Source organism: Haliaeetus leucocephalus, unplaced genomic scaffold (assembly GCF_000737465.1).
Source record: "Haliaeetus leucocephalus isolate CR32 unplaced genomic scaffold, Haliaeetus_leucocephalus-4.0 Scaffold566, whole genome shotgun sequence".
Lineage (NCBI taxonomy): Eukaryota > Metazoa > Chordata > Aves > Accipitriformes > Accipitridae > Haliaeetus > Haliaeetus leucocephalus.
The window spans coordinates 5,580,767-5,595,399 of NW_010973002.1; the positions used below are offsets into that span (position 1 = coordinate 5,580,767).

At 39.9% G+C, this 14,633-nt stretch overlaps 1 protein-coding gene across 2 annotated transcripts in view; it reads right to left on the reverse strand.

The window, feature by feature from the left end:
* Positions 1 to 13,910, reverse strand: part of BZW2 (basic leucine zipper and W2 domains 2) — a 48,371-nt gene extending 34,461 nt beyond the window's left edge. The window contains exons 1-2 of one of the 2 annotated variants that reach the window (XM_010577634.1): positions 13,906 to 13,910; positions 2,409 to 2,473 (exon numbers count right to left, since the gene is read on the reverse strand). In XM_010577634.1, coding sequence (XP_010575936.1) covers positions 2,409 to 2,466 — 58 coding nt within the window. In that variant the 5' untranslated portion in view covers positions 2,467 to 2,473; positions 13,906 to 13,910. Of the gene's footprint in view, positions 1 to 2,408; positions 2,476 to 13,905 lie in introns of those variants that run through there. The other variant, XM_010577635.1, reaches the window with a different exon arrangement.
* Between the last annotated feature and the right edge of the window lie 723 nt (positions 13,911 to 14,633).

The following is a 14,633-nucleotide window of genomic DNA, read 5'->3' on the forward strand; positions in this document are numbered from 1 at the left end:
TGCCTGCCTGTTACCCACAGAAGAATAGTCTCGACCACTGAAATGCCATGGTCAAACCACAGCCACTGCATTCTGTCTTACCTAGGTGAAATTTCATAACTCCCTGATACACTGAAAGTCAGCATAAAAAAACCCTAATAATATCTTCTAGTTTAAGTCCCAGACAACAGTCTGTGACACTGCTATGATACAAAAAGTATATACAAACAGAAGGGAATAAACATGCTAGGAAGCTATTTCTCTTCCTCAGGCCCTCTGCCTCTAGAAAGAAAACAGGTATCTGTAAGGCAACCAGGATCCAACCATATTTGAAGAAGAGATTTTATGCTTTAAGCACATAAAGAAGTGTTTGCATGTTAAAATTTCTATATTAAAGCCATTTAATATCCCCAATCCCATTTAAGTAATCTCTCAAAAACCCCACCCCCCTAATCTTCCAGGCTGCCCCCAAGCCTTTTCCTTCTTCCATGTAGTCGAGTTATCTAGTGCCACTTCCAATCACTGTAACAGAAATTCAAGAGACAGGCACAGAATTACAAATACAACCTCTTTATTTATTCTAATTATTACCTCTGTTGAATAGGAGTCGAAGACCAAATCTGTATCAGGACCCATTATGCCAAATACAGTGTAAAACATGCACAGAAAAGAAAGTCTTTATGAGAGCGAGAACGTTTTCTAAGACAATTTAATCAAACAACATATGTACCATAACTAACTGACCTAGACTGAATAATACTTTGGATCAAGCCAGCAGTATGCATATCTGATTGCTTTTATTGGTTGATCTGACAGAGGTATTTCTTTAAGTATTGTTAATTCCACTCCTCTAGCTACATCTATACTGTTGGTAATTAATGCAGTGTACAGCTCCTACTGCATAATGTTCTGGACCATGCTGATAGAAAGTTAATCCAACTAATTACTGGAGCATTGTGACATGTAATCACAGACAATATAGGTTTCTTTTTTTAATTAGTTTACCTACAAATGTTGTATGTGCATCACAGAAAGGACATTTTCCATTTAAGAGACCACAGCAGTCAAACGATCTGAGGAAGTGATGTGTGCAAGGGAGGAAAGATGAGAGAAAGCTGGCACTGCTTTTTAACATGACTGAAAACAAACTATTTTGCAATTCTCATCCAAGCTTCACGATCATCCTAGATCTTAAGACGCTCACTCAGCTCTTCAGACTCGTGATAGAATTTGTAATTTTCTGAGAAGGGTCATCAACTCTTTTTGTTTCTCTCATTCACACTGAGAAAATGTTCTTATGTACATTTTCTGTCACAAGAGTTTAAGACCAGGTGTTAGCTATTGATCAGAAACAGGAAAGACAAGATGGAAAAAGTCTGTTACACGACAGACAGGAACCCCACCTGTGTGTGCTATAATAATCTGCTATTGCAACAGCAAAAAATCTAAGCCTTCTTTTTCACAAACAAGACTATTTTTTCAGAAAAAATAACAATAATAATAATAACAAAAAAAATAATTTATTACATGTATTTTTGTTCTCTGCTTCCAAGTGTTGGGCATTCATTTCAGACACCTAAACCATGACAAATGAACTCTGAGTATAGTATGAGCGAGCATGTTAGGATGACACTTGCTGTACAGAATACCTGGATGATCAGTATAATTAGCACCACTTAGCTTTCTTTAAAAATCGATGCAATATTGTACATAAGGAAAGAGAGTATTGGTTATGTTTACAGAAAACCAGTATCACAATGAATAAAATGGGACTTGCACAACAGTAACTGTTTTATTTTAACAATAAAAAAATCAAACTACACTAACACAGCAGAAATAAATCTTTGTGAAAAAGGAGCTTTCTGACCTCTGTTGTTGCAGAAAGCAGGGCCAGTGAGATGATCTGACCATCTCATGGAGAAAGAAGATGAGAGAATTCCTTTTTAGATGTGAAAAGTTAATTTATAGAGATGGCATTGATTTGAGTCAAAGAAATAAAAACAAAAATCAAAACCAAGAAAGTGAGATAATTTTCTTTACACAACCTTTAAATAAAAGCTCATATTTTGCTTTCTTAGTTGAAAAGACATTTTAAGAAACACCTGAAACAAACATAAGTTATCTTCCTTGTATGTAAAAATACTATAAACTCAGTTAGAATCTATTTTTTTTACCTGAGGCTTCTACAAGACTTAACAGCTAATAAACCCAATTTTACAGAACCCAAATTTTACAGAAAGTCCTAAGATATACAGCGAAAATAATAAAAATTTTAGAGCTTAGTTAAAAATAACATCTGCACTCTTAACATGGCTGAAAAGAAGGGGAGAAAAACCGTAATCCTATTGAACTTTCAGCTATTCCACCTGCCCTGTTTCTAGTCATTTTAACAAAGAGGAAAGTAAAGTAAAAAACGTAACGTAACCTACCCCTCTTCCTAGTTTTGAACCGCTGGCCTGTTAGCACCGGCTTCTGATTCTTATTCATAAAATTTCTGGAGGGGAAAAAAAAAGATAAAGATATATTTTTACTATGGCATTTACAGGCAACAGTTTAACCTAAAGGCAAAATAAACATTCAGTGTAGTAAAATCCCAACATGTGAAAGGGAAAGATAGTTCCTGATGTATACTTAAAGAATAAGATGATGTGAATTAAAGATGAAGAGCACTACGATCTAAGAATAAATTTGATAAGATGTGCTTCTCAAAACCTGGCTCTTAGCATCCCTGTAAAAAACCCTGAAGGTTCAAAGCCGAGCAGGAAGGTGATGAAGCCTCTGCCCTCACTGCTGGGGCAGGGGTACAGCAGCGCTGCCCGCACAGCTCAGGGGGATGCTGGGGGCACAGAAGCCAGCAGGGCACAGGACTGGGAACCATCCTGGTGGGGCTCCGCGCGGCACAGGTGTTGCCCCCCAGCAAGTTCACCGTGCAGATGGACTCCCAGGGCTACACACCGTCTTGCTGAAGACAGGACTGCGGTCTAACCACAAAGACAATGTTTCAACCATCAAATCCCACTCAAATGTTTCTTCCAAGCATCACTATATCTTAATAACTTTTAGTTCCTAAAAACATGTAGGTGTTGTAAAAATAATAGAAGATAAACAAATCCCTACCCCTATCAACTTTGTGCATAAACACATAGTTAAGGACCTACATGGCACATCATATAGTAAAAACAACAGTAAAAAATATTGGGCTCATACTCCTTCAAATCTTAACAGCAAATCTCAATGCAATGTTAAAAAATTGGGGAAGCGATCATATATTAATACCATTTTATCCAAAGAAAACAAAACTATTTTTCAGTTTCGGATATAATTACTTTAATCACACAAGACACAACTTGCGCAATGAGCAGCTAATTCGGCTGAACCGACAGCTGAATGCAAACAGCAGTGAACACAAGGAAGCTCTGCAGCATGTGGCAATCATCACAGGTCATTCCCCTGTCCTGCCAACAGCAAGTGCCAGCGCTAAGACAGGCCACCTACTTCATACCCTGCAGGTCATTAGGTCACTGTTACATATGATTTGCTCATCCAGAATTAAGCCTTACCATGCAAGCTTTGTCCTTTGGGGATGTTCTTCTAATAACTTTAGTTTTTAAAAAAATTGTATTATTTGTATTTCTTCATTGTGGACTCTGCACATCTAGTTTAAAAGTACATACATTTGCCAACACTTCTTCCTACCACGAGCGAGGAGAAACTCAAGCTCTATGGCTAGAAAGATGCCGTCAATCACACGGTACTATCCTAGTAATGCTCTCTCTACCCCTGCAAGTTCATTTAACCACTCTGTTAACAATGCTCCAGCTATACAATATATTCCCATTCACCAGACTACCTCTTCTAGTTGCAGCATGGCCAGCTGGCCGCTTCTGCAGCATGTCAAATGTTTAACTTGGCAAACCACTGCATCTAGTCTAGGTCTCCCACTTATCCGCAGTCAAAAACTGCCCACATGCACTGGAAACAGACAGGAAAGTTCAGAGTCATGACTGGTTTTCGTTTCTGCAAGTCATAAAAAATACAAAGATGCAACAAGCAGTTAAACCGAGAGGTTCACATTCATCACTGAGATTTAAAGCTACGGTTTTAACAGACCAAGGAGCATTTCAAAACAACTGCAACACTAAATAGACTTCTGGAAAAACGATTTGCCCATCTGCAAAGAGAGTTAAAAATGGCAAACCATCATATCACAGGATCTTTTAAAGCACTGTAGGATCCAAGCTTCCCTTCACAGCAGAGCTCAAAAGTCTCTTTCCCCCACTTAGCTGTGTAGATGGCAGAGGAACAGGAGGTGCTTTACAAGTTAATTCGGCAGATAATCTAGCAGTCAACAGGGATAAGCAACAGCCCAGCCTCTAGCCAGTGACCAGCTAGATTAGACATATTTATCTGGTTTGTCTTTCCGACCTTCAGTTATTTGTAAGAGACTGATCTACAATATATAATATCTGCCCAGGTATTTTTGATTGGTTTTATGCTTCGCCCTGATACCTTATGCCTTTTTCGGGGTCTAAAAATGTTCATTTCAGGAGATTGCAGGAGGAGCCCATGAGGTCTGGAAGAAAGTGTCAAGCAAGCCACGCAGCAGGTAAGAATTAATCCTCTTGTCACAGCTCTTTCAGAGCACAGACATGCCACCAGGCTGGGATCGACACTGCCTACTTCCTTAATGAACACATAGAAGCCTTGGGGGCAATGAAATGAATGACACCTGACCTTCAACCCAGCCATACTGGTACAGTTTCCCAGTTGCTATAAAAGATATAAACGCATATGCTAAGTTTCTAGCACTAGACTTCTCCTTTCCTTTGATGCAGTGTCTTTTTAAATTGTGAGAAGAGTTGCACGCACCTGAAGCTTGACTATCAGATTTTAAAACTGTTCCCTGTGAATATAAAATATGCCCTTTAAGACAGCTCAGAAAAAGATGAAAAAAGCAGTTAAAGTAAGACTCACCACTTGTGGCAGATTTAATGACCAGAAGTTCAGTGCAACAGAAGAGACTCTTGAATAGTTAATTACTAGGAACACAGGATCTGCCTTCTTCTATATTTAGCTTTAAATGCTCTGCACTCTAATCTGCTCGAGTGAGGGTCAGGCTTTATAAGGCACTCCCTCAAGCACTGGCCCAGGGAGAACACAGGCACTTTCATCAAAAAACTGCAGCATGACCCTGAGCAAAACCAACCCAGTGATCTATATGCCAGCCCAGGATGTATTTCTACTACAAATGACACTAGCAACTGCAAATGTGCTGTTGCCACCATAACAGGTGCCTGGATGATAGTTTAAAATTTAAAAAAATGAATGTAATGCAAAAACTACTTTTGTTTTTATCAAGAACACACCAACCACAGCACAAAAGTGATGGCTGAAGGTTGCATATTCAGGGTGGCAGCATATAAACTTGCACAGTACATTTGATTGCATCACAGTGCAGCCTGCTTCTCAGGTGTCATGTATCTATAAAGCCTTGAAATCATAAAAGACCTTGAACTATTACATATAGTCTCCATTTTGAAAGGTACAGGATCTGGGTAGGTCAAAGCCAAAGGCAAATTTTGAAATGCCAGCTAGAGAAGTCATAATGGTTTCAGGGAAGTAAAGATCTTAAGGATAGGTATGGGTATAGGTAGGAAGGAAATAGCCTCAAAAAGAAAACTCAAACCACCAGTCAGACTTATATTGTGTGGCCCAACATCCTCCAGGATTCACAGGAATTGCCAGCAGGAAAGAGAGAAAGAGATGTGGAAATGATCGCTCCTTAGCATACTCCCTCCACAGACCCCACTCTTCTGCAGAAGATGGGAGAAGTTCAGCAACAGATGCTTTACTCTTGATTCTACCTTTAGTATCCAGAAAACCTCTTGCAGAAAACTCCTGTGTTCAAATTCCACACCCAAATACTTTTTATTTTATAAGCAGGTAAGTCAGAAGCTGGGCTGGGCTGACTCAAGCGGGAGATGTCAGAAAGCAGTACAGAACCAGGCACCACACTCCAGAAGGGGCTCATTTTCTGCACAAACCTCAAAACGTCTAAGCCTGCTGATAACTAACTTGCAGATACAAAATTCATCAGAAAAATTAAAAAAATGCATGACTTAAACCAGTTTACCAAATTCCACTCCCACTCTTGTTAATAGGCTTCTACAAAACCAATTCACACTTAAAATATATGTAAGTTGTTGAGTTGGTAAAGTCTCCTAAAACTGCTTGAAGTCCAAAAGTTCAGCTTTCTCTACAGCTGCTTCTCACTTACATGCTGAAAACCTTAAACAGTTAAAATAAAGCTGAGATACACTTCAGTTGTAGATATTTAGACATATATGATATAGCAGTTTCTATAATTGACCAATCCTTCTCAAACAATAAATGAAAATTTATTTGTAATAGATTTAATTAATAAAACCAGCATTAATTAATAAAATTAATTTATAAAACCAGCAACAGATGAAGTAAAAGTTACTTCAGAGCTTCTGCAAGTTTGAACTTGCTTAACAAGTTAGAAAAATGCAGTCTTTTATCCATACCACAGGGAAATTCTCACAATGATTAACTCCTAAATTATTTAAAGTCTTGACAAAGCTGAAGTTTCTACCAAGCTAAAATACTGGAAACATTTGTTCTTGGAAACACATTGGTCAAAAAAACCAAAAAACAAACAAACAAAACCCCAAACCTGAAAACCTTTATCCAAACCAATACTATTTCTCTAAGCATCATTTTACACTTCTTTTAACTGAAATCTCAGAATCATCTGAGATTCTTCAAACATTAACATGCTCACGATGAATTCAAGAACAGTTGCTTCACAGCAGCGAAACGTCAATGCCTTAGTTGGAGAGGGAAATCAATGCCAGACAACATCGAAAAAAAGAACAACTGTTTAATAAAACTCCCTATGAAGACTTTATGGCTCTATGTACGCAGGGCACTATAACAGCGAGGGAGCCCACGGGAGCAGGCAATGACCCTTTGGGCAGCCCAACAGTGGGCTCCAGCGGCACTGCCCCACGGGACTTGCGCCGGTGGCGTTTGATTGACAGGGTGCTGGAGAGAGCTGCCAGAGCAGCACCAACACAGCACCACCAGCTTTCACACAAACAGATGCTTGGCAGGAATTATTTCCATCTCATTCCTTTGCTCAGACATCATGCAAGACAGGAGCACTCATCACAAAGTCAATTAAAATAAAAGCATAGATAGGGAGAGTTTCTATGAAGGAAAAAAACCCAACTCAAATATCAAGGTCGATCTTTTTTTCCCCACAAGAAGTGGAATATCCAGGACGTTAAAAGGCTTTATTGGGTCTTTTTCACCCAGCAATGTTACTAGGCATTTTCATCCTCTCACTGTTACAGTTCTAGGCTTAGGATGAAAACCTAAAGAGGGTTTTCCTCTTCTTTCAGCAGCAAGCCAAGGAGTTATGTTAAAAGCAAATTACCAAACTTGAGCAGCATGGAGGAAGAGCTGCCCCTGCACTTCTGCTGGAGAGGAAACATGTCAGCACACAGCCAGCAGCTGTCTCCACTCCCCAGGAAGGCAGCAGGCAGCTAGATTATGAGCTAACAAAATCTGTAGGTGGAAAACTCATAAATCATTACCAGTACAGAGGAACAGAACGATGTAAGGGGACAACAGGACAGAGCGGATGCAATGCAGCCGCTGGTTCTCACCAAATCGTCATCAGGCTTCCCACTTTCCACCCCCACCCTGTGGGGACTCTGGCAGCTCCTCCTTTTCCACAGGCACTTCCCAACGCCTGGACGCTGCAAGGGGCGAGTGACCGCAATGCACATTGGTCATGCAGCCCGCACCGTTGCTGCAGCGTTCACTGCCGCGACTGCTGTGAAACGCCTTCTGCTTTAACACAGTTTTCGCACCTTCATAAGGCTATGAAATCCACCTTGGCTGCCAACGTGTCCCAGGTTCGGTCAGTGTGAAGGAAAAGCGCTTTATTTACTTATATTTATACTGAGGCAGTATGATGGCCAGCCTGCAACATGAAGAGCAGCAGCAACGCTCCCTACCTCCTGCTAAAGCTCACTTTGGTACTGTTGAAAAATAAGGAAATAAGCTCTGTTTGCTGCTTCCCAGGGTGCCAAGTGCTGAGGATGGGGACCAGAGAGGTGCTAAGAAGCTGCTTTTCCTTTCTCCTTCATTGCACATCTGGGGAGTCGGCAAGACCAAGCCCCTACACTTAGTGAGACATGCCAGGTTTTCTTTATGTAGGCTGACTTGTGCTATTTCATCACCATTTTCCGACGCTTGCCCTTTGTTCCTAAAACATAGGTTTTTTTAAGAAGTGACTAATAACCTGGAGGTCTGTAACTTCAACCATGGTACAAATCAGCAGGAAGAGCAGCACTGGCAGCCAGGTTTATCCTTCTATTTTGCCCATAGAAGCCACAAGCAGAGTTACAATGTTTATGAAACCTTTATCCCAAAAGTCCCATTCATTACAAACAGTAAAGCCAGAGCCAGGTTCTTGCCACGTTAAAATCCCCTCACTGATTTTATCGCACAAATGACCTCAATGGCAACATGCAAGGACTAAGCAGTCACATAACGATGCACAGGGTAAATACAATCAAATGCATGTTTTAATATTTACATGAAAAAAGGATACTGCTAATCCATGTGTTTATTGCTGAAAAATACATCTTCTGTTATGGATTAATTTTGCTTATGGCATTACAGTACACGAAGCAACTAGATACTGACCTCTGATTTCATACTTGGAAGCATGCCCTAGTCACCACTGGCTACCATGTGTAGTACCTTAAGATAGTGTTGTAGCAGGTTTTCGACACGCACTGAATGCCCTGTCTTTCCCAAAAGAGCCTTCCAGAAGCTCTTAAGGCACTTAATCTTCTTTTTTTTTTTTTTTTTTAATCACAGGACAGTGTTTTTCCACAGTAAGGAGTAAGTGTCCACTCCAATAAAAGTACTTGTCCTTTATTAGTATGCCTAGTGGGACAGACAAAGCAAGTGGAATTGGTGTCATTCTGCAGCAAGTACAAACAAATACCACAAGAGAATGAAACTTACCACACATTAAATAAAAAAATTAAAAAATTGTGCTCATGCAAGATTCTCGAGCCAAGAATTGTGCATAAAACCTGTGAGTAGTTATCCAGCTGAGAAATAAGTAAGCCCAGAAAAAAATGAGAAGACAAACTCACCAAAATTTGCACCATAAATCTCATCACCTAACTGCTAAATATGAAGACATTTCTTGAAAAATAGTCAAAAAAACCCCACTGCCACCAATTAATATACAATCACACACTGAATTAGAGATCTAAATCACTGTACGTATTTCAGGAGAGCGGGTATTTCTTAGGTCACTAACCAAGAACTTCTGCAGAAGCAGCTCAGCTGAATAACAAGGTAAAAGAAAGACAGAAACCTTCCATGACCAAAGCACTCCAGATGCACTTCACAAGGTCAAGAAAACTGTAAATTGAACCACCAAGGCAACAGACCTCTCTGTCTCATAATCAGCAACCATATGAAAAACGCATGAGTCATGGCACAGTCAGTGAAAAAAAAAACCTGAGAAAAGAATTCTTAATCATTAACAGGTGAAAATACAAGTCAAGAAAATGAAATCGTACACTTGGGTTGACACACACAAAACTTATCTTTCAGTAACAAGGTTTCTTTCAGCAACTAAGAGGAAGAATTAGATGTAATTCTTCAAGGACAAGGTATTAGTAGGAGCTTTTCTCAGACTGTTGAAAGCTCTCTTAGGCTGCTGTGCCCCTCACTGGAGTACCCTGAGATAATGGAGACGGTGTATTGCTACAGATCAGTTCATACCCAATTAACATTTATTTTAAGGTGATGGCAAGTCATCCAACTCCAAGATTGCATGCCTTGCCAGCAGGAAAATCTCTTAGAAAAAGAAGGGGATAAAAAGGATTGGTAGAGATCAGGGTTGGGTGAACTTAGAAAAAAGCACTCTTCCAAAGCTAACAAGGTTTTTTACTTGTACAACGCCACTTTCAATGGACTGTGCAGATGTTAGAACAGGGTTCTTGAATTTGGAGGGACACTGGATGCACTGTTTATCCTGAAAAATATAACCACCTCAGCAATTGCTGTAAGAGATGATGTTGCTAAAGGAAAAATGGTGTAGCCGAAATTCAGCAAAAACTTGATTATAAAGGTACTGCTGCAATTTAGTTCAATCCTTCATTAATGTTTGGCAGACTGTTGTACTAGACACTGTTCACAGTACGCTTGGAAGAAATCATTAATGGAGTTACTTTATAAGGTCCCCCTGAACCAGGTCTTCAATAAACCAATAAATGCAAGTATTTGGAAGAAAATGTGCTAAAAAAATTACCAGAAGCTTCATTCCCAGCAATTAAGTCTGTCAGGCACAGGACAACACAAGAACAGCTCAGTAATGAAGGCCAATGCAGAAAGAGCAGCTTTCCTGTGTAGAGTACCACTCCTCTGCTCAGTGTTGACCCTACTCATACAACTCAAATAATAAAATCAGAAGATGTGCCACTTCCATTTTTCTAGCTACCTCAAAGTTCTGAGCAGCAGCAAAAGCACAGGAGATCACCAGTGCCTCCAGGACACAGCACTGCAGCATTTAAAAATCCATAAATTGTCCTCAAAATTACAAGGGCTAAGCTTAAAATTAAAAAAAATAAATACAAAGTGTGCATTCTCCAGAAAGCAATGCCTCCCAGTTGCTAACAGTTTATTATTTCATGAACTAAAAACAGTAATCGGAGGAGGGATGTATTAATAGCCAGCACCTCCTACACACTTGCAAGTGGTGAAGGCCTTGGCTTTAATAAAACGACAACTGCTGTAAGCAGTAAAGCAAGTTTTAGCTTAGAACTCCCTAATTATTTCTTCAAATCATGTGCAAGGGAAAGGAGTTCACCAAGCTAAGACATGGCTTTTTACCTGCAGGACAGTGAAGCAGCTTCTAGATACCTGAATTGTGACATTTCTGGCTAAAAAGAGGTGGCACAAAAAGCAAGCAGTGGAAATGCACAACGCTTTGCACCATGTCAACTATTCCAAACATACCAGTGAACACTGATTATGCTGTTAGCAGCATTCACTTGGATCAAAAACGAGTCCATAACTGACTTGTACCACTCTGCATCCCAAAACCAGTCCCATGTTCCTTACAGCTGCTTTCTCCTCCTCAGAGCAGGTTGAACATTTTGACAGAACACACTAGTTTTGGTGAACAAATTCCTGGCGTGGGGGATAAAAGTAGTCAACACTCGGATTGCTCCAACCTGCAAATAGTTATTTTCTAGGCAGTGATGGATACAATTCCTCTCAAACCAAGCCAAAATAATTCTATAGCAATAGAAATTGATTCACATCCACAAGTTGAGTGTTGAAAAAAAACCAAACCCAAAACCCACCCAACAGTGTATGGCATGGGGTGCCTACACAATCAACTATTATCCTAGGTGAGTCAGAAAAATAGCATTTACAGATTGAACACGCAGAGAGGGGGCACACACTTGTTATCCTACCCACTGCTTGGCAGCTCACATACCAGCACTCTCAGCCTTACTTCAGAAAGGCATTTCTTCACCACTGTGTGGAAGCCTGAAAGCTCTTAGATGAATTCATGGAAGAAGAGTCTATCAGGGGCTAATAAGCACAAGGATAATACAACCTTCTAAGCTGAAAATTGCTGTAAGTATGACAAGAGCATGAAAGAAAGAAATGTAGCACTCCCATCTATCTATATTTTTACACCACCACATCCTTTCCTTTCTACCACCCACCTCAAACACCTCCCCTCTTTTTTTTCGTTGTTGGGTTTTTTTTTTGTTTGGGTTTTTTTTGTTGGGTTTTTTGGTTTGGTTTTTGGTTTGGTTTTTTTTCCACACCTATCCAACTCTACAGGCCGCTTTCAGAGACCAGGGTCTGGAACAAAAGCCAATTTCTCCAGTAAGTCAAGCTTTGCTATGAGGTCAGATAACTTATAGGCATCATGTATCCCATGTCGCTCCTTCTCGCTCTGTACTTCAGGAAAGGCTGTCTCTTAAATCCACAAACACACAAGACAAGCATTACTCACCCATGACAGCATACTCCACTTGGGAGTATGACGACAACAGCACTGAGAGCTGGGCGGCAATTCAGTAAGGCCAGGTGAGGAGAAGACTGACCTGGGTCAGCATGTTGTATTACTAATTTTGTAGGAGGACTTTAGGTTGCTTCTTTTAAGATGAGGGAAAACATTCAAACTAGATGTCTTCAGTGATGAAAACAAAAAGCTTTGAGCCAGTCTGTACAGAATATTGTGATTCAGCCCACGGATTTCTTCCCAGTGACTGGGGATGCCCAGCATCGTGACGACGAGCATATTGTTGAGGCTGGTAATAGGAATCACATTGGTATTGTGATTGAACTGTGCATTGCAACTGCTTTACTTTGTTAGGTGTAACTTACATTTGTATTGTGTTTTCAGTATATTTTGTATCACTCTGCTAAATCAGAAATCCCATGTAACATCAACTATCTTCACATAAGTAAGTAAGATATTAAACATCACACCCTCCATGTGTGGAATATCTAAAAGAAGCTGGTCAGAGAGTATTGGACTCCAAGACTATTCACACATCAGAACAAACTGGGAAATCAGTCTCTGTTTGGTAACCAAAAAGCTGAAATGCTAAGCAATCATGTATGGCAAAGTTTCCTCTTTTTTGATATACCATACACGGACACAGTCACAGAATTGCTCAAAACACCACATCTTCTCTCAATTTCAACAGTTCAGTTTCCCTTTTCTTAGTCTGCTTCCATGCTCTATCTGGACAGAAATGACACTAAACACAACACTTATCTGAAAATATAAATGCATAAACCCAAGAGTATGTCTTTGTTGGTAATCCAGATTCAGTAGACTTTGAAGTCCATCGAACTAACCCAAAGAATTCAGAGTCTATCTATAAATACAGCATTGCAAGCAATAGCTGTTACAAATGCTATGAATGCATCCCGATAGTTTTGCTCCTCAAAAAGATATATTTACAAGCAATTTTGAACATAATTGCAATCAGATGAAAACTCAGTTCTCAAAAATGCGTTTATATACACAGGTGGTCAGAATCTCAGAATTAAGAAACATTGCCACAAAAGGAAGTCAAATAAAGTAGCAATATAAATCACCCAAGCTAGGAAAAAAAAAAAAAAAAAAGAAAAAAAAAAAAAGTAATTAGCCTGTTGCTAATTTGTATCTATTTTCCAGTATTAGTGTCATGTGCTAACAGCATAATCACATCACAAAAAGCTCAAAGCAGTTATTGAGTGAGAGACATCCGCTTCACCCAGATGTAGACCAGAGCAGGTATATAACATTTTACCCCTCTCCATCACAGAGACAGCAAATCCCACCTGCGGGCAGTACAGTTTACACTGCAGCAGCTCCTGAAGCGCTTTGTGCCCATGCACTGGAAATGGAAGCACGGAGAGCTGTCGGTAAGCTCAGCTCAGTGCAAACCCCAACAATTTAAGTGATGCTATTGGTTGTGAGGACTACTACCTATTTCACTGTTGACCATTTTAGGAGGCAATCAGCTAAGCTGAAACCCATATCCACTTTCCTTAACCAAACAGTCAACTGCCAGAACCCAAAAATGGGGTGCATTTGACCTAACTTTAAAATGAATGACAACAGACACCTAAGTCTGATCCTGCAATCCCTGCCTCTTTTCACCATCAATGGAGAAACATAAACTTTTCCAGAAAACAGCTTATCTAAAACATTCTGCTTGCTCATTTTAGGGTGAGATCTTACGGGAGTCTCCTGTGCACAGCTTCACAGCTTCAGCTTTAGGCACTTTTTAGGTATTTGAACTAGATCAAACTTCCTCCATCAGCTTCTACAACAGAAATTCATACCTGTAGGGTGGCAACCTGTGTGAAAGTCTATAGCTTAGTGACACCTAAAAACATCTCAGGCATAGTTAAGAGTACAGGACAATTACTAATGGCATATTATTCAGTTCTATAGTTAATACAGTAGACCTGCTTGTTTATCTTTTCTGAAATGATTCACAGAATTTCCATTGTTGGCAGAGACGTTTCAAAATCCAGCGTACCACAAATATGCTAAAAGAATAGGCTCAGCATCAGACCACAACCACCCACCCACACCCAACCCAGTTTCTGAAGCCAAGCATTACTGCAGGAGTTATGGATTTCTAGCTGGAATAGGTTTAACAACTTTTCAAATGGGCATAAGACATCACTATGCCAGCCAGTCTGGCTTCTTTCGGCAGAAGCACACATCCGCTTTGCAGTTGTTTGGGCTGTATCAATGTCAGCTTGGCACAATGATATTTGACACTATTAATAGGGAAATCTATTTTCTTGTTTACAGCATCATTGTTCATGCACTGGAAAGGCCAATATCAGCAACCTACTTCTGCAGATAACCTAATAAAGGTTCTGCTGGATGTATATCTGTAGGCGTATGCATACATATGTACATACAAGAGAGTAAGAATGCCAATAAAATTATGTCAGATTTCTACAACTCACTTCCTATGAGGATGCAAGATATGAAGAATTTAAAAGGTTTACTAATGAGACAGCTAAAGGATTTCTTTTTTTCTGGACTGAGAAAA